The sequence below is a fragment of the Syngnathoides biaculeatus genome, chromosome 13 (assembly GCF_019802595.1).
Source record: "Syngnathoides biaculeatus isolate LvHL_M chromosome 13, ASM1980259v1, whole genome shotgun sequence".
NCBI lineage: Eukaryota > Metazoa > Chordata > Actinopteri > Syngnathiformes > Syngnathidae > Syngnathoides > Syngnathoides biaculeatus.
Window position 1 is genome coordinate 5830885 of NC_084652.1, and position 27717 is coordinate 5858601.

Genomic DNA, 27717 nt, shown 5'->3' on the forward strand with positions numbered 1-27717 from the left:
ATTCCTGTTGTTGTGCAAACTAGTACTAATGCTATATTGTTTATAATCAATAAATTCAGATTTCAGGTACATTTAAAATTAAACAAAGTTAAACTGTCTAAAACAAAAATGCTTAAAATAAACCGCATTCTGGCTTTTACCTCCTCTAATGTCCCCTTGGAGTATTGTAGAAAATAAAATACAAAATGAAAATAAAAAACAAGTGCTGTGCAAAAAAAAAAGAAAAAAACCCTAGCTTCTTTTCGTAGTCTCGCGATAGTCACCGCGAGATTTCGGTCTGCCAAAGCTGAGTTGTGTGTGGACGATCATGGCGGAGCGCAGGAGGCATAAAAAACGGATCCAGGTAGGATGATTTTTGTTTTCTCTCTCCCTGTCTCGAAGCTCCGCCACAGGCCGGTGGAGCGAAGACGCACAACCGCCTTTCGTCGACTCACGAGCCCGCACGAAGACTGTTCGTTGCCGGCTTGAGGAGGCTTGCAGATGCTAACGTGGCTAACGTTAGCTTGCGTTCGAACTACATCGGAGCCGCGCTGCTCGGCTCAAACGCGACTATAAACGCCGTCTACTGATTTAAACGTTCATGTAACCATAATTAGCATTAGAGCTGCTTTATTTTGGACTCTTGTCTGACTGTCTGGTGTGTCTTTTTGCGTCCGATTGAGGTGTGTTGTGGCAAAAGCCGCGTCAGCTCCAGTAATGCCGGACGTGTTTACATAATGTGTGGCAACATGTGGCAATGTGCAGCAATTCAGTGCATGCTTTTTTTTTTTTTTAATATAATTATTATTTTATGGCGATTTATGGTGGTAGTCCTCTTATGCAGCCATCATTAGCTTCCACCTTGAAGTGTGCAAGTTATGTGCAAAACGGAAGGTCGTTTGTAAGTTTTATTTTGTAAGATTGAACATTAACAAATGTTCCTTATTGACAAATTTGCTTTTCTAAATGGTCATTTCATTATCCGTACATTCGACTTTTAATCAACTTTCCAGCGTGTACCACATCAAATGAAGGTGATACTCTGACTTTTTTTGTTTTTAGATGTAAATTTTTAATACTCATTTAACTGCGAAGAACCCAAGTATTTGGGGGAACCTTTTTTTGTTTAATGTTCTGTATTAATAGCACATGTTTTGACATTGACGAAAGATTGTTTCCCCCGTAAAGTGGAACCTCAATTTAGCTAATTGGTGGGGGGGTCGTCTATTACGGTCTATATTTTTTCTTTTTTGTTAAAACACTTTTATTGCCTAAATACTACCATCCAGTACAAAACTGTCTAAAGCTGTTTTATGGCCTAAAAGACACAATAAACTACAAAATTATTCTAAAAAAAACATCCACATTGAGCTCCTCCAGCCAGGATTTGAACCCGCAGCCTGCCATTACATTGCTAATTTACATGCGATTTGCACACATCCTGTCACATGTAAATTAGCCACATAACTGACGGCACCAGCGCGTTGCTTCCCGTATCTGTTAAAACGACGTTTCACTTTCACAGGAACGTGTAGGGCGGCACGGTGGATCAGCTGGTAAAGCGTTGGCCTCGCAGTTCTGAGGTCCCGGGTTCGATCGCGGACCTGCCTGTGTGGAGTTTGCATGTTTTCCCCGTGGCTGCGTGGCTTTTCTCCGGGCACTCCGGTTTCCTCCCACATCCCCAAAACACGCAACATTAATTGGACACTCTAAATTGCCCATAGGTGTGATTGTGAGTGCGGCTGCGATATGCTCCAGCACTTCCTAGTGAGGATAAGCAGCTAAGAAAATGGATGGATGACTCATCATATTTACACATTAAAGTTAGCAGCTAGTTTTGGAATCATAAATCATGGGTAAATGGGGTTTCAACTCTTGTTGATGTTTGGTAAGACAAAAATGCTTGCAGAATATCAATGCCGTCATTTATGATATGGCAATTTGAAGTTTTGGGACAGATTTGAGCAATAATCATGGAAGCTGATACATTGCTGATTTGTGTTCTGCCCTGCAATATCTCGAGATAGTCTTCCGTTTTCGCTGTTAATCAGTTACATTTGTACACAGCCTTGTTGATTGTAATCGCGCGTCTGACCTCTGGGTGGCAGCACTCATTCGTTCATGCCTAGTACAGTTACAGGGAAGATGGAACTTCCTTTGTGGACAAAGCAACAACCGGAACGCACAGGAAGTTCGTCGTCGTCATTTCGTGTATGGTAGTTTTCAGAAAACATTGACTTTGCACTGTATTGTTCTTTCTACGTGTAGAATGCAGAATTAACAGCCAGCCAAACTCCGTTCAGTACAGTTTGTCTTCACGGGCCACATGAAATCACGTGGCGGGCCGCATCTGAGCCCCCGGGGCTTGAGTTTGACACCAGCCGTTGACTGGACTATCAGTCGGTTGCGTCTTCACCGCTCGGAAGCGCAACGCGTCGGGAGGGGCGGAGTCTTGACGCCGTCCATCAAAAGTGAAGATTGTTTTGTTTGCGTGCAGGAGTTGAGCGAGCTCACCAAGGAGGAGAAGGCGGTGGCCAAGTACCTGCGCTTCAACTGCCCCACCAAGTCCACCAACATGATGGGCCAGCGAGTGGACTACTTCACCGGTGAGCGGTCGCCGCGGCAAGGGCAAAGCCGCAGCCTGTTTTTCAGCCAGTCGGAGTTCAGGAAAAAGGCATTTCCTGGAAAATGCAGTTGTTTGTTTTTGTTTTGGGCTAATCCAAAACTTTATTATTATTTTTATTTTATGTTCTGTTTTGTCTGGTGTGTTCCCCCAACCAGCATCCAAGGCCGTGGACTGCATACTGGACTCCAAGTGGGCCAAGGCCAAGAAGGGCGAGGAGGCGGTCTTCACCACCCGCGAATCGGTGCTGGTCTACTGCAACAGGTACCCGCGGCGCACGTTTCGGGCCGCACCCCCGCCGCACGGCTCACCCACGTGTGGCGTTTTTCCCCGGCTGCCCGCGCAGACTCCTCAAGAAGCAGTTTTTCAACCGAGCGCTCAAAGTGATGAAGAAGAAGTCCGAGAAGGACCCCAAGAAGGACAAGAAGTCCAAAGGCGACAGCGGCAAGGAGGAGGACAAGAAGGGCAAAAAGGACAAGAAGAAGGAGGCGGCAGACGCCGGAGAAACGAAGAAGGACAAAAGCGTACGTAAAAGCGATCGATGATTTTGACGGGGGCGTTCGAGTACCGATTTTTGTCCGAAAACAGGAGGGAAAAAAATTTCGGTTCGAGAACCGAGGCTTTACTGTACAAGTTTCATTTGTTCCATGAGTGCACTCAAAACTCAAATATCCTACGTGATTAGCATTTCCATTCAATGATTTGTTTCGTTCTCTGACAAAAGACACTAAAGGTTTGTTTTCGATAAGGAAAAATAGCACAACGTAATACTGTGCATTCTAAAAAGTTATAACAATGTAAAAAACAAAATGAAAGCATTTGTCTTATCAAGATGTAATGCCCCAGTTCCGTTCATTGCGCTGCTCCTTCTGCGTACTCACGATCGATTAAATTACCGTATTTTCCGCACTGCATTATAAGGCGCACCTTCAATGCATTGCCTTTATTAAAACTTGATTCATATTTAAGGCGCACCGTCGGCTATTGAGAAAATGTATGGCTTTTAGGTGCGCCTTATAGTACGGAAAATACAGCATTCATTATTGTGACGCGAGTTGAATTGAGTTCACCGAGACCATCAAGACCGCCCCGAAGTTCTTTATTTGCGCCGTGGCGGGAAGCGTCCGCTTCACGTGACGACATTTCTTGCAGGACGACAGCCCCAAAAAGAAGAAGGAGGTGAAGAAGAAGTTCAAGCTGGAGCCGCACGAGGACCAGCTCTTCCTCGACGGAAACGAGGTAGAAAAGCCACCCGCCGGTTGCCCGGGCGACCGTTTTGGCAATAATTTCACACACACACACACACAAATCTGCGCAGGTGTACGTGTGGATTTACGACCCCGTCCCCTTCAAGACATTCGCCATGGGGCTGGTCCTGGGTCAGTTAGCTCAACACGCACGCTTGTTTTCTTTTTGTTTTTTTACCCGCCGGCGTTCTTGTCACTTCTCTCAACGCGTTTTGTCGTTGTCAGTGATCGCCGTGATCGCCGCCACGCTTTTCCCGCTGTGGCCCGCGGAAATGCGCGTGGGCGTCTACTACATGAGCGTGACCGCCGGCTGCTTCGTGGCCAGCATTCTGCTCCTCGCCGTCGGTAAGGACGCTCACCTCGCTCTCGTTTTGTCGCCGCCACAGTTCTAGAAAAAGATGGTCGAAGAGGTTGAAAGGCACCGAGCCAGAAAAGCACACGTCCGCCTAAATCAGAACCGCATTAAAAAAAAAAAAAAAAAAAAAAAGTGGTTCAGCTGAAAGTAGGCAGGCCAGTTCTTGTTTTTGCTGCCCTCAAGTGTAATAAAATAGTTACTGCAGGTTTGCAGTTGCACTCAAATACAAAGAAATAGAAGCTGAAAAGGAGAGTTTGCAATTTTCCAAACTTTGGTTGCAAAATCTAATTTTGCTGACATTGATCAGAAGTGGGTTGCCATGTTTAAAGGTCAAGTGTCATCCATATAGACATTCTAAAATAGATATTGTAATGAAAAATACATATAACATTATTCACTGCAATGTCTATACGAAAAATAAATATGAGCGGAGAGCGCGTCAGCCATGCGCAAAATTGCATAAGTTTCATTCGAGATCCAAGTGGTCGCCATATTGGCTGCATCTCCTGTCCGTGACGTCACCCCAGACATTCGCCGTTGAAAACACGCTGTGGGAGGCGAACACGCCCCTTCAGACACGGAAGCTCTTTTCGAAAAGCAGAACACCACACAACCGAGTGAAGTGACCGGGGCAATATTACCCTATTGTTTCGAGCCATATTTAGATGATACGCGGATCAGGCCAAACTGCCTCCCTGTCCGATCCACTTCCGCGGCGGCAATGAGCCATTGCAGCCGGCTGTTTATTATTCTATTTATTGTTGTTTATTATTCTATTTATTGACATTTGGTGATAAGCCACCTCGGCGCCGAGCCGGGCCACGTTGTTGTCGTCGCACGTGGCTGAGTAGGCGGTTGTCGGCAGCGTTGTTCATAGCCGCCGCCGTTCGCGAGCCGACGCGGCAGCCGTCCGACGCGCATGTCAACACATTTAGCACCCGTCATACGTACGTGGATCTTTTGTTACGTTATGAGAGACCGATTACGTGGTCCGCCCTAAACTATTATTTATTTAGTAGCTGTATACACACCTACCTGTCATTTGGAACCCACGAAGCTCTCATCTTTTGCACCCGTGCAATCCATTTTTCACGACGAACCGGATCTTTTGGAAAAGTATGAAGAGCAAATCCATCCTCTCGAGTGTTCAAGTAATGTCGAGCAATGCAACGAGCCGGCATTTTGGCTAAAGCGGAGGAACAACGAGCTACCATCCCGCGGGTAAAACTAATAGAAACAAACGAGTCCACTGGAGAGCGCTCCTGACCCGTACGTCACTTCCTGCTTCTTCTCGAAAACAAATCCCTCGAGAGGATTTTCATGGCTGGGGTCACAAAAAGCCATATACGTGAAAATCACGCTTTGCGGTGGAAAAAAAACAGGTGGATCCATACCGGATGACGTTTTTTACATTAATAACCTACTAAAAATCCATCCAAAAACCATTTCATGACACTTGACCTTTAAATTTCAGCTAATTGTTGTGTGTGAGCCACTTTTGAAGAAAATGACTCATGATGATTCATCCCACCCCAAAAGTGAAACAGTCGACGGTTGGTCGAAATAAATCTTTTACTGACTGACTTTGCTGATTTTGGGAAACAAAATGTTTAAATTTGGCCTGATTAAGGTACGTGTGTACGGGACTTTTGACGAAATGCCTCATAGCATTGGATAATTTTCTTGGGACGCACTAGAACGATCCGGCCTTTGCGCGCTTTGAACGGCAAGGAGGAAAAAAAAAATGCCCGAATTTGGCTACGCTGCTTTTCGTTTGGAGGCAAAGCTTCTTGTGACGACGTCGGGCATCTCCCGTTTTCCCCGCCAGCTCGCTGCATCCTGTTCCTGTTCATCTGGCTGGTGACGGCCGGGCGCCACCATTTCTGGCTCCTCCCCAACCTGACGGCCGACGTGGGCTTCATCGACTCCTTCCGCCCGCTCTACACGCACAAGTACAAAGGCCCGCGGAGAAGCGGCGGCAAGAAAGCCAAGGACGACAAGGACGGCGGCGCCGAGGCCCGCAAGTCGGACAGCGACGACAACAAGTCGGACAGCGAGAAGAAGGACGAGGAGGAGGAGGAGGACGAAGAGGAGCGCGAGGAAGAGGAAGGCCGGCGCTCGGACACGGACAGCGAGCGCAGGGAGGAGGACGGCTCGCAGCACAGCAACGGCAACGACTTTGAGATGATCACCAGGGAGGAGCTGGACCAGCACACGGAAGAAGACGAAGACCAGGAAGAAGCGGGGAAAGACGCTCGAGTCCCCGCCGCTCAGTCGTAAAAAAAAATTCCACCCCCCCCCCCCCCAAAAAAAAAAAAAATTGCCGCAGACTTCCCACCCCTCGCCCGGGGGGGTCACCCGCCGTCTCCTTCTCGCGTCATTTCAAACTGCAGCATTTGCAAACGCGGAAACTTTTCATGGGAATTCAACGAGAATAAAGTTACAAAACGGAAGGTTGCGCAGGCGCAAACGTCTGACGGCCAAAACGCGAAAAAGGTCCTCATGGGGAAGTAGATTTTGAATTTTGAACACATTTGTGCGACGTACACTTTTCACTGGTAATAATTCAACCGGCGACAATTCGCTGTCTGAAATTCACCGTCGGGTGCCACCAGACAGACAGCAAAGCGTAGCAACTATTGAAAAATGTCATTTTAAATTCAAATCCCCGTGGCACTCATTTACTTCCATATTTTATGTTTCCTTATGTTATAGCAAACATAAATAGTTGCTAAAATATGAGCCTCAGCTGAAAGGTTGGAGATCATAGAGTACAAAAAAAAATCCAGAAGTAAAATTGTTTTCGTCGAGAAATGAACAGTCATCGGATTCACTGCTGCCAAAATTTGGAGTTGGGAACCAACTTTGGATACGTTGCCCGAATAAAGGTGGGGGGAGGGGGGCGAACATGGGGGAGGGGCTCCGGCGCTAGGCAACTGCTTTTGACATTTCATTTCTCACAATTCCCATGGAAAGTTTAGAATATGGAATATTCTGTTTCAAAAATTTCCTTTACTTACTGGAATCTCACCTGCCCCCCACCCCAAAACAAAAAAAAAAATACACAGGTCAGTTCACACAGCAAAGGTCCAACGGTCTTTTGTCCCGCATTTTGTGCACACATCTCCACGGAACCAAGAGGGACCAACCCCTTTTTTTAAAAAAATGTTTTGTTGTTGTTTTAAAAGAACCGAAAAGCAAGGCGGTCTTGTAAGGTGAACTTTATTTTGCCCTCCCCCCCACCCGTCTTATTTTTTCTTTATATACATGTGGGGTTCACAAAAACAAGTCCGGTTTCAAAATAAAAGTCCATGTAGATGAAATTCCAAAAAATAAGAAGATGCTAAACGACGCCGGGGGTGCGCGTTGTCAGCCAGTCTGACAACGTCGTCCGACAAACGAGCGCAGCGTGGAAGCGTTGACGTGGATCACGTTTGTATTTGACCAAGGACCAGTTGGCGTGCACGCAAAAGAATAAAAATACCGTATACCGCACATAAAAAAAAGAGATTTATACCACACACAAAAAAGAAAAATATTTTATGGATGGACTCATGTTAGGGGAATATACTTTTTTTTTAAACATAAATGTTTAGCATAAAAGTAGCAATATTTTTTTTAAAATAAAAAGGTCATGTCACATCTTTTTCAAGATCTTAATTTTTACAAGAATAAACTCAAAAGTATTACAGGAATTAATCTGGGATAGGACGGTGTGGCGACCCCTAACGGGACAAGCTGAAAGGAAAGATGTAATTTTCTAAGAAACAAAGGCTGAATATTTGGATTATTGAGAGTATATAAAATCATATTTTTACAACCACACTGAAGGCTGTCGGGAGTTTGATTAAGTTGTGCAAGGCCCCCCCCTGCTCAAAATGGCATTCCTAAAATAATAAAAAATTGAGTTCTGCTGTCATAAATTCCATTTCAGAAAATATGACCAAAAATTTCAAAATATCAAAATTTAGTTGCATTACAAGAATGGTTACATTTTTTGGGGGGAAATGTTAAGACCTGTAAAAAAAAAGAAAATTATGACTTCTGCCATAAGAGACTTTTTTTTTTGGGGGGGGGGTTGTCATAATTTAGTTGACACATTACAAGAATGGTAGCATTTTTTTTAACACATTATGACTTAATTCCTGGTGGGGGGGGCACAAATGGTTTATTCTCGTAAAATTACAGCCCTGAAAAGTGTCGTAATATTATATAAGAATAGTAATTTAATTGTACCTTTAAAGATTATTTTACTATGAGAATCTCACAATTCTAAAACTTGTAGCTTTTTGAAACTTTATTTTTGTAAAATTCTTGACATTTCTCCAAAATATGCCATTATTCAAAAAAGTACTTTGCCCAAAAATTCCGACTTAAATTCAGTTTGTTTTTTTTGCCAGGTGTAAAGGGGGAGGGGGGGGAGAAATCAAATTATCCTCACCTTTCTTGCTTAAATATGATTTAGTCCCGTCATGTTTGCGTTGTGGTTTCAACATCAAAAGAATTTGAAACTTTTGATTTCCCGAGAAATTATTGTGACTCGTCCGAAGAACGAACTTTGAACTGTTGCGTTGGGTGTTCTTCAGCCAGTTTTTGGTCACATTCGAATTTATGAGCTATAATTATGCATACCATGTTTGCAGTCCACGAAACTGCCTCTTTGCGTCTTCTCTATTATTAGGAGGTGTTAAATATCTATAAATATACATCCATCTTGGCTCCCTGCCCTGCTGCTATGTTGGATTTATACTTCTTGTTACAATAACACAATAGAAATCTTTCCATTTTTTTTCTTTCAGCCCCTTTAATTTATTCCATAATTTTTCTTAGTGCTATTTTCTGTTCTTGCAGTCATCATTTGTGTTGGTTCTCGTGTCTCCCTCTACGTTCTCCCGTACAATATAGTATATAATATTCTATGACATTCTATTAAAAGGACACTCTTGATTGCGGGTTGGGGCGGGGGGGTGAAACGCCCTAGTCGTCAATAGTCTCTCTCTCTCTTTCTCTCTCTCGTCCTCTTTGACTGCCTATTCTTGTTTGCGTTAGATTCTCATGCAATATTGGAATATAATTTAATAAAAAAAAAAAAAAGAATCATGGATGTCTGGAAATATTGCAGTAAAAAAAAAAAGAAGCACCATCAAGTGTTTGTTTGGGGTTTTTTTACATTATGTTTCGACTCATGCGACTGTGCGGTAGTAAATTCAAATAACTGGTTGAAAATATTTATTGACAACAAATTGTAGAAGTGATGTTCTCCCGCCAGATGGTAGAGGGTGCAATTTACATCAAACGGCAAATTCACACTTCGGCATTCGTGAATTTGACGATTTGTGGACTTTATTTGGCAAGCTATTCGTTGTTATTTGCTGAAAAACTTTCACTATTTTTTTTGTGTGTGCTCAAGTCAAAGGCGTGTAGAAAAGTATTGCCAAAGAACTATCTGGAATGAAGGGAGGAGCTTCATTCAGTCATGTCATGAAAAAAGTGCTTTGCTGCCATCTTGTGGCATCTATGTACAATTAGCAGTTTCAGTCCATTTTTTTGGAGTGAGTGTCAAAGTGGAACCCTACATCTTTTTTTTCCCTTCATTTTTTTCACTTTTCCTTATTATTTTATGGGGCTAAGCAACCCTCAAAACGCTCCCTGATTAATTAATAATATTTGATCTCTGGTCCTCGGAACTGTGAGCCCGACAATCGAACCAGATCCTCCATCGTATCCACCTGTTATCAATTATAGAACAGAATAATAGCTTATGTGTTCAATTTAAAAGGATGAGATTTTAGACCAAGTGCAAATTCATTAGCATCCGGAGAACCCCTCGTGTTGGTGGGGAGGGGACATTTGCGAATTATTCAATATTTCAGGGCACCTTTATAGAGCTCGTGCACGTGACGTCACCATTTTCACGCCGCCATATTGCCGGTCAAAATGAGCTGCTCGACAGTGTGTGTGTGTGTGTGTGTGTGGGGGGGGCATTGAACCGGAGGAGAATATTTACAATACCCGAGACCTGTTGTGCTGTTGGTTGTCACAACAGAAGAGAAAGATTGATTCAAAGACGTCATTCTACAGAATAGCACCTGAAAAAGATGAGAAAAGATGGATGGATTTCAGCAATTAAATTGATGGATGGCGCCCAACAAAAATACACACGCGATCGCTTCATTTCAAGTCGGAATTATTCTTCTGTCTCAAATTAGCAAGAAGTATTTACTATGTCAAGTTGGCACATTTGAGAACAATGCATATTTAGAAAAAAGAAAAAGCGTCTGTCGCAGCAGAAAGGTTTCCAGAGATTAACGTGTAGCCGCAATCGCTTCCGTGTACGTTCCGCGGAGACGACTCCATCCCTTTGTTTTTTTCCAATCATAGTTCACGAATGAGAGTTTTTGTAAAACCAAGGGTCATTTATTTAAATATTGGTATTTGTATTGAATACTAGCGAAAAAGATCGATGGATTTTGCCAAAGGTTAACAACGTGTGGCCAAACACGCTTTCGCGTTCATGAGCCGTCAAAATTGTCACTATGCCGGATTTATTCTTGATTGAGAACAGATCCAGCAACAAAGTATTCGTATGCGTCCAGACTTTTCTACGCTTTCAGACTTTTCCGTGTAAATCTCGACGACTAACTCACCGGATCCACGTGTAGATCCAGTTTTCCAAGACAAGCGAAAGCAAATTTCCTGTCCAATATTTTAGCGGCGAAAATATCAACTTCGGCATTAAATACGGGTCCTCTGTGCCGAGTTTATCCCACTTTTCCACGTACCGTCGTTTACTTTCACCTTCGAAATTTTTAACGGTATCGGACAAAATTCCGGGCGTCGTGCTACAAGCCATATTTCCGTGTCGTCTCCAACCGACTTAGCATTGAGCAACGCTAAGCTTGTCCGGCAATGTGGCGAGGGAAACAAAAGTCACGTGATTTTATGACGTAGGTGCACGAGCTCTATATTAACTCCGCTTGTGCTGAAAATCCGTTTGTGTGTGTGTGCAATTAAAAACATTTAGCGCCTCCTGGTGGAATCTTAGTGTCGCTGTCAGGTGTAGACTTTTTTTTTTTTTTTTTCTACCTGCATTTGCGACGTTGCAATCTTGCGTCATCAAAAATGAAAACGTAAGCGAGTTCCTGCTTCTCAGTCTCAATGCAGCTGCTCATAGGCCACGTACAGTCATCTACTTTGCCATTACAACTGTTGTTACATTCTCTAACCTTTACTGTGTGAATCCAAACAAGGTGAGTTTCATCACCTTAGAGCATTTTTGTGTACAGTGCTCATGCACATCCACGTTTGCCCGTCTGTAACAGCCTCATGTTTGCGTTGGAAAATTAAACCAAAACTAAAACTAAAGTCGTGTAGCGTGGGTTCGATTGGCATTCATACACAATGACAACCCCTTTTCGGAAAAAAAAACTCCATGACAGTATTTGTAAAATTTAGCGAATTCGCAGCAGTGCTATTCTCGCTGTAGTGTCGAGTCTGTGATTTTTTTTTTTTTGTAATAAGCACCTTGGCTCAAAGATTGTAAAACACTGCTCTAAGTGGTGGTGTGGAACTCTTTAGAAATATATAAATATAGCATTAAATAACTCGGAACTAACCTGTTAATTTGTACAAATATATACATAAAGATGTTTCTAGTAATTCAACACCATGTGGAATGTAAAAAAAATACGTCACGGGCACGACGACATCTGGCTCAGGAGCTGCGACGAGGGGACGTGGGTGGTGGTGGTGGTGGTGGTGGTGGGGGGGTTTTCAGTTCTCCGTGTCGGAAGTGTCGGACGCCTCGGTGAGGCGCGTCTGCCGCTTGCGCACGTTCCAGTGAAGGCACTGCGCCAGGCTCTCGAACCAGTCGTACACCAGGTCGTGGCAGCAGATGGACGGCACCGGGTAGCACGACGTCGTGATCTTGATGCTAAGGACGCGGGCGCACACAAAAAAACAATTATTTTAGGAATCTGTTGTTTATTTCAGATTAATCACATAATTGCAGTTGCTAACAATGGACGGTCATGTTCACGATGGTGAACGTACCAGTCACCATGTTGGATTTCTTGTCTCTTCCTGCCATCGAACGACACCCAGGCTGTATTCCTTGCGTCGGGGGACAAAGTGATCTATAAATAAAAACAAAAATAAAATCATTGTACATAGTAAAAACGCTTAAATGTGCGGTGTATGTAAAAAAAGGTCCTGTTCTCCCCTACCATGAGCTCCACCCCAGCAGGCACCACGATGGGCCTGAAGGAGAGCGAGTGCGGGCAGATGGGCGTCACCATGATGGCCGGCACGTTGGGGTGGATCATGGACGCCCCCGCCGCCGCCGCGTACGCCGTGCTGCCCGTCGGCGTGGACACGATCACGCCTGGCGGAGGACGGTCACGCGACGGATCAGCGCCAACGCTACAAAACGGGCGGAGGGGGGCGCTCACCGTCGCCTTGCACGGAGGTGATGAGGCGTCCGTCCAGGTACAAGTCCACGTTGGACAGGTAGGACGAGGGCCCGCGGTCCACCACCACCTCGTTAAGCACCTGCACGCCAACACGAGGGTCAAGTGTAATGTAATAATTCAATCATCCATCCATTTTCTTTGCCGCTCATCCTCACGAGGGTCGCGGGGAGTGCCGGACCCTATCCCAGCTGCACCCTGAACTGGTTGCCGGCCAATCGCAGGGCACATAGAGACAAACAACCAATCGCATTCACGATCACACCTATGGGCAATTTGGAGTGTCCAATTAATGTTGCATGTTTTTGGGATGTGGGAGGAAACCGGAGTGCCCGGAGAAAACCCACGCAGGCGCGGGGAGAACATGCAAACCCCGCACAGACGGGGCTGGGATCGAACACGGGCCCTCAGAACTGCAAGGCTGACGCTTTACCAGCTGATCCACTGTGCCGCTATATCTATAATATAATATTCATTTTTTTTTTTTTTTTTAAATGGTAATTTATACTGCAGTATTTGCTCATCCATTCAGAAATTCTCTTGCGTTTTTTTTGTTTTTTAATTCAATCATGACATTCCAAAATTTTTTTGGATGGGTCTCCAAAACAATCATTAATTATCCCATTCGTGGTCATTTTTGGGATATCATGATTTTCACGCATTATATCCTTCAGTATATCAAAATATTTAAGTATTTCAATCTGATTCTGATTCTGGTTTTTGGGGCAATCTACTAAGAAAACCCAAGTAACCTCTCGCGGTCAGCGTCCCCTTTTCGGGATGAGATTTTAAATTAGTAAAGTTATCATATAACTTCACCATAAACAAAAAAGAAGTGTTATCGCCTTGATTGTGGCCTGTTCGGATACTTTTATCTCAATCAGGCATAAAAATTGTCGCCCTGCCCATGAATGGGTTAACTTAATAATCGCTTCGTTGTCAACCAGTCGATGAATCGTTGCACCTCTACGCTAAAGCACGCTTGTGACGTGGACGGATCAGAGACCAAATTCTCGATCCCGACCCCCACCCAAAGTGAGCTTGGCTCGACACCAGCCCAGCCGCCACTTGGACCAGAAGAAGACATTTGAGCCGCTGAAAGTCGTACAAACAGCTCAAGTCTTCCACACATGAGAATTCCTCCCCCGCCCAACTTGACCCCAAGAAGAAATCATCACGCGGCAGCGCATACAGATCAGCGTCCTGCGCGTCAGACGCTCGCGACTTCTGACAGGTGCGCTGACGTTAGCCGCCGAGCGCGCCCTCCCCCCCGGACCGAGGCTCTGACGGCAGAATCATCACTCAGCGTCTGCGCTCCATCGGTGAGAGGAGACACGCAGGCGAGGGGATCTCGGAGGGGGGGTTGATCCACCGCAGCTGTGCGCTCACGTTAGCAGACTCCGTTAAACACCCATTTGGCGGCCGCTGCGCCGCTGACGCCACCGTCTCCGCGGCAACCGGCCTCAACACAAGTACACGACAAAACGTCCGCCTCCCTCCGCCCGGCAGCTTTATTATGACTGTCTCCACGGCAACGCGGCCGGCGTACGCACAACGGGCGGAGGAGGAAAAAAAAAAAAAAAGAAAACAAGAGTCTGAGGGGAGGAAAAAGAAAACGGGGAAACGGAAAAGTGACAGAAGCGGAAACTTACAGCCGCCATTCTAAAATGATATTTTTTTTAGACATAATCACTATCAGTGTTTCGGCGAATTTTTCATCGCAAAACGAGAAGCGCTCACCTGAAGCTGCAGGGTGACCTTGCCCGCCTCGCTGCTGGTGTAGCGGTGAGGAACGAGGCCGTTGTGTCCCTCTTCCTGATCCCGTTGCGGCTGCGGCGGCGGAGGAACGGCGGCCGTCCTCTCCAGCATCTCCTTGACCACCTTCACCTTCAGGCGACTGCGCAAAGTGATGGCCGCGTTCCCTGAAGACGGAAACGGGGCGAGCGGGAGCGACACTCAGCGCCAATACTGGTGGTGAGCCGGTCCAACATTGCTGCTCACATCTAAATTTATGTGCAGCTGTACACCGAATACATCCATCCATCCATTTTGTTTGACGCTTATCCACACGAGGGTCGCGGGGAGTGCTGGAGCCTATCCCAGCCGTCAAGGGCCAGCTGTCAGGGTACACCCTGAACTGGTCACCAGCCAATCGCAGGGCACATCGAGGCAAACAACCAATCGCATTCACAATCACCCCTAGGAGCAATTTAGAGTGTCCAATTAATGTTGCATGTTGTTGGGGATGTGGGAGGAAACCGGAGGGCTCAGAGAAAACCCGCGCAAGCACGGGGAGAACATCCAAACTCCACACAGGCGGGGCCGGGATCGAACCTGGGTCCTCAGAACTCCTCCACCGTGCCGCCATATGTATAATATTGATTATTTTTTAAAAATAGTAATTTATACTACAGTATTTGCTCATCCATTCAGAAATACAGTGAGGTTTTTTTTGTTTTTTCATTCAATCATGAGATTCCAAAAATTTCAGATGGGCCTCCAAAACAATCATTAACTTGATAATTAATGATTGATGATTCTGAGGACCCGGGTTCGATCCCGGCCCCGCCTTTGTGGAGTTTGCATGTTCTCCCCGTGCCTGCGTGGGTTTTCTCCGGCACTCCGGTTACCTCCCACATCCTACAAAAAAAAAACATGCAACATTAATTGGACACTCTAAATTGCCCATAGGTGTGATTGTGAGTGCGGCTGTTTGTCTCTATGTGCCCTGCGACTGGCTGGCCACCTCCTGGGATAGGCTGCAGCAGTCGTGAGGATAAGCGGCAAAGAAAATGGATGGATGGAGCAACTAAAACCCAAAAAAATTTTAAAAAATGCAAATGGCCAATAATTCTGGAGGGAAGTGTATCTTGAGAAAACAAAAATGAACTGCAAATGTGTGGAAAATGGCCAACTGAAAAAAATAAACAGTTGTAAAGGCCAACAAGTTTGCTAGTCGTGAACTTCCCCATTTCCGGATTATTTCCCCCTGCCCAGAACCGGTTCATTATTTGCGGAAAGACTTTGAGAATTTATTTTTTCATGCTTGAGCTGAAGCCCGGTCAAATATAAACAAAGCGCTTTGGCAAAATTGTGGCAACTTAGTGCTAATTAAATATTTTAACTTGTGGGGACAAGCTTCATTTTACAGAGGCGAAAAAAAAAGTAGTGCTTTGCCACCACATGACAAAAAAATTATCTGTGGCGCGTCGATAAGACTTTGTGGGTGCACTTTTTTTGTTGTTGTTTTTTTTTTTTAAATGTAGCGCACCTTCGAAGACCTTGTCCACTTCAGTCTTGTACGACTCAAATTTGAAGGGAGTGAGAAAGCCCAAGGAGCCCAGGTGGAACGCCATAACTGGGGGAACGCTGGCCTGAACGAACAAAGAGACGTTTGACGCCGTCTTCGGGCGACGCGGGGACGCTAACTGCTAACGAGCCGTGTTGACGTCGTACCTGAAAGAGCGACGACGCGTACAGTAGCGTGCCGTCCCCGCCCAGGCAGATGATCAGGTCGATGCAGTCGGAGATGTCGTCGTAGCCTGCACAAGAGCAGCCAATTCTAAGCGTATAAGAAGTCGACACACCCCTGTTCCAATGCCAGGTTTTTGTGCCCACTCTGCACTTTATTTGGAATTAATCAGTGGCACTTGACATGGTGGCACGTAAAATTCCCAGTTATGAAAAAGGGATGTGCACAAAATGGTGGAGAAAGTTTTGAAATAATTTTCTTGATCTCTCTATCAGACCGCATGAGAATTTCATAATGATACAGATGATATTTTAGCAAGATTAGCAAGACATTGCTAAAAGAAACATGCCAAAGGTTTTTCCAATGAGAGTGGAACAAGTTTAAATATTAGTTCTACAAAGAGCCAAAAATATTTAAATAACACTGTTTGAATTATTTCTACCAAAAAAATGACGAAAAATGAGACTATACGAAAATACTGTCAAAGTTACAAAAAGATAGAAAGATATAAATTAAAAAAAGACAAAAGATTGAAAAAAAAACATATTGGCCCCAAATATACAAAGAGATAAAAAAAAATGAAACAATTGTGCAAACAATTAAAAAAAAAAAACATATGTACATTCCAGTGTGTGAAAGCAACAGTATGACAGTAGAAGCCGTTTTGTAATTGGTCCGACGTGAAGTGAATTAAAAGCTAACATCTTCGTCCCATGTTGAAATTTCAAGTTTTGTTCTGAACACCCACCATTTGACCCCGCTATTATAATAATTTACACGTTGTGAAATCAATAGCTGTGGGACAAGCAGATGTTTTTAAGACCCGGCCAGGCCTCGCTAGCTCACTCCGACTCACCCTCTCGGAACGTGCACAGCTGGTTTCGGATGGAGCCAAAGTTCTCGTCCTTGGACAGCGTCCCGTCGTCGGCCACCCGCCGCTCCACGTACACCATCATCTGCTTCTCCTGATTCGCACGCACACACACACCGTCACCCGTTACTCACCAGACAGAGCGCAGGCAAAAACACGTGCGCTGAGAAAGTGTTGGCCAACTTTCGTGTTGATGGTCGGAGTCCACGCGCTTGGGCTGTTACTGATTTGGTTTCGGTTAGATCAGAATCGCTGCCAGAGTCTTTTTCTTGGATTTTGTGTGACTTGTATGAAAAATTTGCGTCTATCCGTTTACTGGTTTCGTTTTGATAGGTTTCTACTTCCTTCTTTCTTGTTGGTTTAACAGGAATTTCCGCCAGCATTTGGGAAACCAACCGTTGCTTCTGCCACTGATTCTTCTCTGGTAGCTTTCTACTGTTCGGATAATCTCATTGGCTGACGGAATTCTATGATAGAACAGGTATCAACTCGCTTTTTGTGCTCAAACGACTTTGATTTGGATCTTCTGTGATGCATTTGAGTCCATCTGTTTGCGTTGCTACTTGTTTTATTTTCTAAGGTTTAACTTTATGTTTTCCCCTCGAACTTGATTCTCTGACGTAGCAGCTAGCAACCATCATTTTTGCCAACAAAGACTTTGATTTGCGACATTTCAGTCCATCTTTTTACATTGCGACTGGTATCAATTGAACAGATGAACACTTCCCGTGTTGCTGTGGGCTTGGAGGCGCTATCACCCGTATTTTTTTTTTGTGAACAAAGGACTTTGATTTGGATCTTCTGTGGCCGGTGAATCAATACGTTTGTCAAGGAGGAGAAATGACTGAAGATGTAGACAAAGTTAGTTTCCTGCGCTAGCTACCTGCCATATGTTCGATCAAAAGCTGGTGTGTGCGTTATATATGAACAGTTGAGATTATCATGATGGATTTCATTTTGCACTTCTTTGCCAGTGAAGTCTGTTATAATCCATTCATCCATTTTCTTAGCTGCTTATCCTCACAAGGGTCGCAGCTATCCCAGCTGTCGTCGGCCGGGAGGTGGGGTACACCCTGAACGGCTTGCCAGCCAATCGCAGAGCACATAGAGACAAACAACCAATCGCATTCACAATGAGACCTCGAGACAATTTAGTGTCCAATTAATGTTGCATGTTTTTGGAATGTGGGAGGAAATGGGAGTTCCCGGAGAAAACCCACGCAGGCACGGGGAGAACATGCAAACTCCACACAGGCGGGGCCGGGATCGAACCCGGGACCTCAGAACTGGGAGGCCAACGCTTTACCAGCTGATCCACCTGTGTTATAACGTTTATATTTAATAAAGGCCACATTTTGAGCTAGGACATTTTTTCTTAGCCGCAAATGTCTCCGCTCTGGTACAAACGCATACAAAGGGCTCGTTTGTCGGCGGCAGTCACGCAACGCGGTCACACACACACACACACACACGCATTCTTTTATCGAAAAACATAAAGAGGGAGACGCGTTACCTCAACTAGAAACCTGCACAGCTCTTTGAAGGGCTCCACCAGGCTTTCGTCCCGGATCTTCCTGATGACCAGGACGTTGACGGGTGGCTTATTCCAGGTAAGGCGCTGGCTTGCCGGGTCCTGGATGTGCCTGAGGCCCACAAACACACACACAAATTTGTGGCTGGTGCCATCGTGACATAGAATTTCTTACCCCGCTATACAAGTTCTGTTTCCTCGGGTAATGACTAACTACCATAAAAATGGTTTCATCTTGTTATTTTTACTTTACCTTCTTTCTTGCTCCTCCTCAGCGCTACGGCTCACCGGCATCGTGCTAACGGAACGGCAAACGCGCGCACGCTCCGAAGGAAACGCGCAAACTGACGCGGGGTGACAATAAAGCATCTGGTGGCGCTTCCTCTAGGAGACATTCCCATTTTCAGGAAAAGCCACCAATCCCGATTGGCCTGTTACGTGTTTTTTTTTTTTTTTTTAATCTTATCTCAGAGTTACACAAGGCTTTCGGTGTCAATGTCCACACACACACACACACACTGGCACCCAAAAAATGTTACACAGTATTTTTTTTTGGTTTCGTTTTACAAAACTGTTGTGAGTTTGGTAACAATTACGACGCTAAGGTGACTGGGAAAAAAAAGCTGCAATACTTTCTGTGTTTGTGTATATATATATATATATATATATATAATATATATATATATATATATATATTTTTTTTTTTTTTTAAATATGAGATTTCTATCAATACATTTAGCAGTGGATGTAAACAGGCAGATCACTGACTTTACAAGTTTGTGTTATGTCAACAACACAACAGGCAGAGCAACTTTTGAAAACTAAAATTGTATTTACAAAGCTAAAAGGGGGTAATAAAGCCCGGAGAGCCTTCAAAGCAGGGGTGTCAAACACATTTTTGTCGCGGGCCACATTGTAGTTACGATTTCCCTCAGGGAGGCCGTTATGACTGTGAATCCCTGAAAATCTTTCGCCTTATGATATTTACATATGAAATTTATGAACCAGTTTTGAATCAGAAATCAAGAGTAATGTGCTTTTCAGCTATTGTTCACATTTGGCAACACAAAAATGCTTGCAATATCTCAACTTCATTTACGATATGATAATTTGAAATTTTGTTCCAGATCGTCACAAAAATCACGGGAGTTGATATACATGAGTTGCCTTCGCGGGCCACATAAAACCCATGCGGCGGGCTGGGTCTGGCCCCCGGGCGTTGAGTTTGACACCTATGCTTTAAAGCCGCACAATACATTCAATTAAAAATAAACATTAAGAACACAAAATTGAGATACAGTTACAATCGTGTCGCCTGGATGGGATTAATTATTTCAAGTTTACATGACGACTATATGACAAAAACAATTTACATTTAACATGATTTCCTATGGTTGATTTTACAATTATTACATAATTAAGGAGAAGAGGGGAAATTATAAGCATTTAAAACGGAATTACATATCCAAATGAAGTCAATTCAAAGGATTTTTTTTTTCAGTGCACAAAAACGACGTCGCTTACATGACCGAAGTGGGGTTAGGAAGAATGCAGGCTTTGGGTCCGAAGTGAGTGGCCGGGTAGGGTCCATGAAGGAAGTGAGCTCTCCTGGGGAGGTAAAAGGAAGAAGTCGGGTCAACCCACCTGTGCCAGTGGCATGAGCGACCAGCTGGCATTTGGCCCGAGCAAACCTCTTAGGCGAACTTTCCGCTGCGTCGCTCACTGAGCCGCACGCCTCTGAGTGCTCGCGTTGGCCCGGCAACCTCCGGCGCGCCGTCTCCCGGAGCAGCTGTTCCTGACCATCCCCCCGCCGCCGCCGCCGCCGTTGTTGTTGCTGCTGCTGCTGATGCTGTTGCTGCCTGGCCTCGCGCCGTCTCCTGGGCTCGTTGTGCTCTGAGGAGGAGCAGGAGGCCCGCGGCGACCCGGACGCTCGTCCCGGGCGGGACGACGGCCGCGTCGCGCCGCCGTCGGGCTCGGGTGACGTGCCGCCTTCGGAGTTCTCCATACTGCGGTGTGGCAAAAACAGTAAAACAATTTGATCCAATTTTGATCATTACATTTCATTGACAGTAAGGTTGAGCAAGCTGCAGGTAAAAAAAAACAAAAAAAAAACAATGATAATAACATTACTTGTAATAACGATAAATAATCATTTCACAATCTTAAGTCAAAATGGGGGTCAATGGCAGGATTTGTACAAAATAATGCTTAAAAATGAACTACAAAAATGCTTACAACAGTATTTATTTTTTATAAGTAACAATAATACCATCAACAACATGATTGGCAGGATTCTAAATAAAAAATAAGTCAATACAATAAGTAATAAGTAGTAATACTGTAACTAATAAGTAAAAAATTTAAAAATTATTTTTGAATAAATTGATGGTTAATGGCAAGATTATACCTGTAATACTTCAATATAGAGGAGAATACACAAACAGAATAATAATTACACTTATTATCGTGACTTCTCGTAATTATTATATTGAATATTCCTTTAGAATAAAATCCAACCATAAAAATAAAAATTGAAAGGATTTTTTTTCCTCTAAAAAAAAAAAATGAATAAATAGCTACTACTGAGGATTTTTTTTTTAAAGAACATGTCAGAATGGCGGTCAACTGGTTCGCACATCTGGCTCTGAGTTCTGAGAATCCGGGTCCAAATCCAGCCTCGCCTCTGTTGAGCTTGCATGTTCTTCCCGTGCCTGCGTGGGTTTTTGTAGGTACTCTGGTTTTCCTCCCACAAAAACATGCATGGTAGAAAGTTAATTGAAGACTCTGCAGAGTCCACAGGTGCAAATGTTATTATTATTATTATTTATATATGTGCCCTGCGACTCGCAGGCGCCCAGTTCACGGTGTACCCAGCCTCTCGCCCCAAGATAACCAGGATGTGCACCAGCACACCCACGATGATGGTGACAAATGGTACGGAAAGTGAAAGAATGTGTCAGGATTAAAACTAAATTGTCCTTAAGTAGTGAGCGTGAAAGCTCTCTAACAAGGTTATATCCTCGAAAAATAAAGTTTGAACTATCCACGTCATCATTATATTAGCCAAAATTGAGGTGTGGATGTTTGAAACGTTATTTTGGGGTCCGTCCTGTACTGAACGACAAAAAGCAGACCAGAGAATCCGTCATTGAGCCCCAGAAGAGCCCAATGCAGCCCGTGACGTCATCATTAAGCGCCATTCATCGTGATTTCATTTAAATGCCACAATACACAATTTAAAGGCCATTAATTACGATTTTATTGATTCTAACATAAGAAAGTACATTATATATTTTTAAAATCAGTTTTGAATGACGAGTTTGTTCCTTTAATTAGCCAATTACACAACGGCCCCAAAATAGTTGCCTACAAATGCAACATATAAACGTTAACAATTAAATGTCAAGTAAAATAGGTCAAAATTCCTCCCGGGGTCGTGTGACACCGTCGTATGCACACACATGTTTGTCGTTAACACAAATATGAGTAGTTGCCTCGACTCGTCTGTTGACAGCTAGCCGTCCGTCGTTGAAGTACATACCGCAGTTACGACGAGGCAAAGCAGGCCACTCTCATGATGGACGTCGTCGGGACTCGGGGCAGCGTCTTAAGTCTGACGGGAAGTGGCTAATTTTCATGAAGTCTCTCACGCAGAGACGCGCGCCGGCGTCCAAACAACAAAAAGCAACACGGTTAGCGAAAATAGCGCGTGAACGAGAGGGACGTGACGTCACGGCGCGGTCACGCGCTTACTTTGCACACCGGGGAGCGCGGGGGGGCGGGGGGGGGGGCGTAGGTGGATCAGCGTCACACAAGACTTCCTGGCGAGCGCAACAGCGCCACGAGCGTTTTCATTTTGAATTACAACAATTCATTTTCCTTTCGCCTTGTCCCGTTAGGGATCACCACAACAACAGTAATACTTCTTCTTTTTTTTCAGGCTTGTCCCGTTAGGGGTCGCCAAAGCGTGTCATCTTCTAATGATGATAAATAACAATAATACATTACTCGCTTGGCATAATTTTTGGATATAGCCTGGAATTATTGCAAATTTCCTCCCCCAAAATAATTTCATAAAATGTACATTTTTCCACTGGGGGAAAAAATCAACTTTAGTCCCACTGACTTAAAAAAAACAACAACAACAACAACTGGAGACCATTGTGAGGATAAGCAGCTTGGAAAGTGGACATGACCAACTTTACCCTTGCAAAATTACTTAACTCTTGCACTATTTTGACAAATACCTTGAGAAATTTTTGAGGCCTTCTAACATTTTGAATTTTTAAGAATAACTTATTCCAAAATTGCATGCTTTAATTTCCAAAAAATAACTTGGAAAAAAATTAAACTCCTTGGAAAAATACGTTACTCACATAAAATAGATTTTTTTGTTAACGTTTACTATTTTTCCTAAAAGAAATGCAGATTCATTCTTATAAAATACTCCTGCATTCACATGTAACACTTGAAAAAAAATACAACTTTATTCTCACTAAATAACTTTTATTCCCTTCAGCTAAAAATGCATATTTAATCTTTTAAAATGACGACTATTCCCTCACCCTTGCGACCCTTGTGAGGATAAGTGGCTATGAAAATGGGTGGATAGATGGAGTACATTTAGTATATAATAGTAGTACAGTAATAGAAAGATTATGATGGTTCAATCAAAATAAAAGCGATATGCATAGAATCACATACTGTACAGCCATACATTATTCCTGTATGTAAATAATTAAAAATTAAATAAAAAGAAATTATCTTTTGACATACGCTATGTAGTATTATCAGTATCAATAAATGTCAATATCTATTCTCTATACTATGTTTCAGCACGTGTACGTGTTTGTGGCATAGATTCAAAGAACACACTGTACTCGTGCTCTACAGTCGTATCCACACGCCCTTGAGCAAACAGTTCATAGCGTTGAACTTTTGGACACTCCAGAGGGTTTTTGGCCCCCCCAGGGAGCGGCCGCCTCATGTCCAGTGGACACTTTTGTGCGGAAACTGCGGCCCGTGGGCCATATGCTTCTGCTTCTTCTTGAATGAGGAGTCTATATTTGTCTTCGGTTGCCATGACGCCTGTTTATTTTTATTTTTTTTCACAATTCAATCAGAGTTTTTGGCAGGAAAGGTTTTGTTCCCAATATTTATATATATAAATATATATTTTTTTTAATATTGCTCTCCGCATCGGTTGTCCTGCACCCTGAAACGTGTTTTGTGTATCCATTTTCTTAGCCGCTTATCCTCACAAGCGTCCATTAATTGGACACTCTAAATTGCCCGTAGGTGTGATTGTGATTGCGACTATTTGTCTCTACGTGCCGTGTGATTGGCTGGCAACCAGTTCAGGGTGTACCCCGCCTCCTGGCCGTTGACAGCTGGGATTGGCTCCAACTCTCCCTGCGATCCTCGTGAGGATAAGTGGCAAAGAAAATGGATGGATGGATATTTGTTCTTCTGCTCAAATTTGTCTTAAATGCTCGATTGAGGCAGTTGGTATATATGATGAAAGCTGTTTTTTTATTTTTATTAATCCATTGGCTAGGTAATAACCAAACAGAATCCAGAATACATATTTTGGTGCAGACTGCCTAACATTGCCAGGAAAGGGAAATGTAAAAAAGGAGTTTGACCGTTGTACTTATTTTTTTTTGTCTATGGAGATATTGTTAATGTCCGCGGTGTGCGGTTTCTCATATGGCGTAGGGGGTAAAAAAAAGCAGCAGGAAACACGCATCGATGGCTGAACACTACAGAACTTTACTTGAATTAGATCCAAGTTCATTGTCTATACACAACATCATATGTACAAGGTGTCAAATCAAAATATGCGCAAAGAACAGGAAAATAAAAACAACCCCCCCCAAAAAAAAAAACAAAAAAACACCAAGATACAAGTGAGGTATCATAGAGCTGAAAAGCATATAGTATAGTATAGTCAGGTCATGTACTCGTCGATATTAAATGATTTAACCGTTAGTTTCCTTTGCATTTAAAAAAAACATCTTTTTATAGATATAGATTTGTATTTATATATATCACAACATGAGGTAGGAGATCAGTGTCTCAAGTCATGCAAAGAACAAAGATTCTCATCACATGGTTATTGGCAATGGTCATATTCATACACGGACACCGCGAGTCATGTTTCAGCATTGTGTGGCGGCGTGGGGGGGGGCATGAATATATATTTGTTGTTTTTCAAAAGTGTACAAATGAAAACACAATGTACCTATTTGTCGCCCACCAGTGCCGGGGGTGGGGGGGGGTGTACGATAAAAGCATGTGGCTGAGGTGGGGAAAAAAAAGACAGGGGGGGCCCGTTTTTTTAGGGAGGTCGCCGATTGTCATTGTTGCTGCGAATTCCCAACTCCCGTCTTTTTTTTTTTTAATATAATATTTTTTTTAAAGCATCTCTTTATGTACAGAATACATCCCGCGTTGCAGCGACATTGTGTGAAACCCTGACGGCGGATTTGTCGTCATGGGGGTGTGAAAAGAAAAGACAAAGAGACTGTACAAAAGCATTTCGTGTAACACTGCAAAATGTCGACTCGCGTTAAAGAAGGGGCAAGGGGGGGGGCTTCCCTTTCACTTCATCCTCAAACAGCAGCCCCCCCCGTGTATAAATGTAATCTTGTTCTGCTGAATTAAAACAAAAATAAACTAATACTGAATATAAATTCAGTGGCGTCAAGAGTGTACAAATCCACTCACACATTCATTCACACTGACCTTTCATATTTATATATTTAAAAAAAAAAAAAACTGTACAGGTTCATGCACATGAGCCTCAGTGGCTCATTATTATTATTATTTTATTGGTGGGAGCATTTTTTTTTTTTTACACAAATATGAGGGGCAGAGAAACATGCAAAAAATATATATATATTCATATTTTTGTTATTTTGTTTTTATAATCCAAGATGTAATTCTGCAAACTATTATTCATGAATTTTCACATTACACCTGTGGCCCCAGCATCGTATATGATATAATCCAGCCTGGCATTAATTATAAAAATCTCAGCAGAAAAAGGCCACAAATGTCCAGAAAAATGTTTTTTTTCTCCCCCCATACATTTAAGTACGTCCTTTGGCGAGTTCCTAGAAAAAGTGGCAGAAAGTTTTTTTAAATTTTCCTTTTTGCGCCAGCTCCCAAAAAAATAAAATAAATTAAAATAAGAGTGTGACATGAAACACATTTTTCCTCCACATCCGCTCGACGAATTTGCATATTTTTTTGCAAAGATCCCAAGCAAAATATTTTTTTTCTCCCCCGCACCGATTCATATATAACCTCCAAAAAGATTTACCATAGACAAAGATGAAGCTTTAATATATTAATGGCTAGTGTATGTACAAAGTGAATAGAAATCCTTAGTTTAATATTATGTTAAATATTTTCATAAAAGCCCCCCCCCATCCCCCCAACAACATTGACGACTTGGGACTGTCCTCATAATCTGCCTATGAAATGGAGCACAGTGGAATGTCTTATCAATTTGCATTTGTAGTCGATGCATAAAAAGTTAACACCCCCGCCTTTTACGCTCCTTTTTCCTCATTTCAATCATTATTTACACACGCATTCTCGCTCACGTACACACCGGGTTAGAGGGATCTCATTAGAGGCAATAAAAAAAGCACTTTTTGCCTGGCGACGTGAATGAAAGTGGCGTTGTCCGAAGCTGGTGCAGCGTTGGAGGGGCGCTCGGTGAAGTTCGCGTCCCGGGGTTAGTCCCCACCCCACCCTCGGTGCGCCACCCCTCTTCCTTTCGCTGTTTGTTCAGTCGGCACAAAGTAACTGCTGTCAACAGTGACCTGGTTGTGTTATTATCAAAAGCTGCCTTCATTTTCTTCACAGAAAACAAAACAAAACCACAAAAAAAAAAAAAAAAAAAAAAATCAAATGGAAACACAGCTCACGTGCATTCCTGTCCCAGAGGGGGCGACGACTCCAGGGCGCTCAGTCAAGTCGAGTTCACTAAAAAAGGAGCGCATGTTCTTTTCATCTGGGGTGGGGTCGGGGGGGGGGGGGCACAGTGTTGCGGAGGGAGGACGGCTTCGTAAAGCGAGGTGGGCAATGTGCATCTCGAGTTCACGTTGCTCTCAGACGAGATTTGAGCAGGTGCGTGAAGGGGATGCGACCCAAGCAGCGTGAACGGTGGCGGTTGTGGTGTCTGTTAAAAGGCTATAACTTAAAATCACATCCCAAACAAACAAAGCAAAAAAAAGTATTTAAATACTGTTTGTTGAGAGGAGGAGAATAATAATAAAAAAAAAAGACAAAATTTTTTCATGTTAAATTAGAAAAGTCCAAGATTGAAAGCGAAGGAGAGGCGCCAGTTACTTTGGGGCCTCTGAGAAGGAAGGGGAGGAGGAAGGGGAGGAGGAGGTTGGCGAATGGGCGTTGGGGGGTCCGGTGGACGGGGTGAGGGGGGGCGAGGGGCTGGCACCGGCGGGCAAGGCGGTGCTCGACCGGCCCATCTGCTGCTTGAGCTGGCTGATGGCGCGCTCCAGGATCTCCCGAGCCTCCCGTTCCCGCCTCAGCTCGTCCTGCAGCTCCTGCCGGTCGGCCTCGGCGCGCTCCAGCCTCTGGCGGAGCTCCGACAACTGGGAAGAGACGAGGGGGTTTGGGATATTTTAGGACTGACAAATACACAACGTGGACCTCTAGGCTGGCACAGAACCGGAGATTGTCGTCATGTGGAGCCAGAAAGCTCCAAAACAAGCAGGACCGGGGGGGGGGGGGGTGGTCGGCTGAATGTGCCGTCTGTGTGGCCCGGCGTCAATTTAAACCAGCACGGCCATTTGTCTTTTTTTGACCCACTTCTTTGACCAAATAAGCTCGTACGGAGCCCGAGGAACCCACGCGGGTGTTTAAACTGGACGGCGCTGTCAGGCAGGGGCGAGCGCATGACCGCAAAAGCAAACAACTCGAAATGGCATACAATTACGCAAAGAAGCGTCTCCCTCAAATAATAACCAAACATTATAAATAACATACAAATAAGTAGCTTCTGACGCCATAATAACATCTTTTTCACAAAAAAATGTTGCCTTTTTTGGAATAAAGTCAGATTTTTGATTCAACTCAGCATTTATTATTGAGCACTTTTAAATATCGCAGTTGCACATGAAAAAATTTTCATTTTTT

At 43.9% G+C, this 27717-nt stretch overlaps 3 protein-coding genes across 7 annotated transcripts in view; 1 reads left to right on the plus strand and 2 right to left on the minus strand.

Moving 5' to 3' along the window:
* Positions 1-223: 223 nt before the first annotated feature.
* sec62 (SEC62 homolog, preprotein translocation factor) lies at positions 224-7446 on the plus strand. 2 transcript variants are annotated; one of them, XR_009797627.1, is made up of 9 exons: positions 293-343; positions 2477-2585; positions 2761-2866; positions 2949-3126; positions 3755-3841; positions 3921-3981; positions 4075-4194; positions 6033-6658; positions 6701-7446. XR_009797627.1 is itself a non-coding variant. In XM_061838492.1 (8 exons), exons 1-8 carry the CDS (start codon positions 308-310, stop codon positions 6482-6484), a joined length of 1149 nt encoding a protein of 382 aa, XP_061694476.1. In that variant the 5' UTR covers positions 224-307; the 3' UTR covers positions 6485-7446. The 2 variants fall into 2 exon arrangements, 1 of the variants encoding a protein (XP_061694476.1); XM_061838492.1 differs by having other exon boundaries at positions 224-343; positions 6033-7446.
* On the minus strand, positions 7097-22290 carry nadkb (NAD kinase b). Of its 3 annotated transcripts, none has more exons than XM_061838490.1 (12): positions 22088-22290; positions 20238-20552; positions 20071-20154; positions 18529-18658; positions 17001-17109; positions 16129-16214; positions 15944-16046; positions 14413-14594; positions 12655-12754; positions 12430-12587; positions 12257-12339; positions 7097-12137 (listed from the first exon to the last, which is right to left on the minus strand). In XM_061838490.1, exons 2-12 carry the CDS (start codon positions 20549-20551, stop codon positions 11978-11980), a joined length of 1509 nt encoding a protein of 502 aa, XP_061694474.1. In that variant the 5' UTR covers position 20552; positions 22088-22290; the 3' UTR covers positions 7097-11977. The 3 variants fall into 3 exon arrangements, with proteins under 3 accessions (XP_061694474.1, XP_061694473.1, XP_061694475.1); XM_061838489.1 differs by lacking the exon at positions 22088-22290 and adding an exon at positions 21183-21306; XM_061838491.1 differs by lacking the exons at positions 20071-20154; positions 20238-20552; positions 22088-22290 and adding an exon at positions 18800-19089.
* A 2006-nt stretch (positions 22291-24296) lies between these two features.
* skila (SKI-like proto-oncogene a) overlaps positions 24297-27717 on the minus strand; it is a 45053-nt gene continuing 41632 nt past the window's right edge. For both annotated transcript variants that reach the window (XM_061838488.1, XM_061838487.1), the window contains exon 8: positions 24297-27173. In XM_061838488.1, coding sequence (XP_061694472.1) covers positions 26907-27173 — 267 coding nt within the window. In that variant the 3' untranslated portion in view covers positions 24297-26906. The remainder of the gene's footprint in view (positions 27174-27717) is intronic.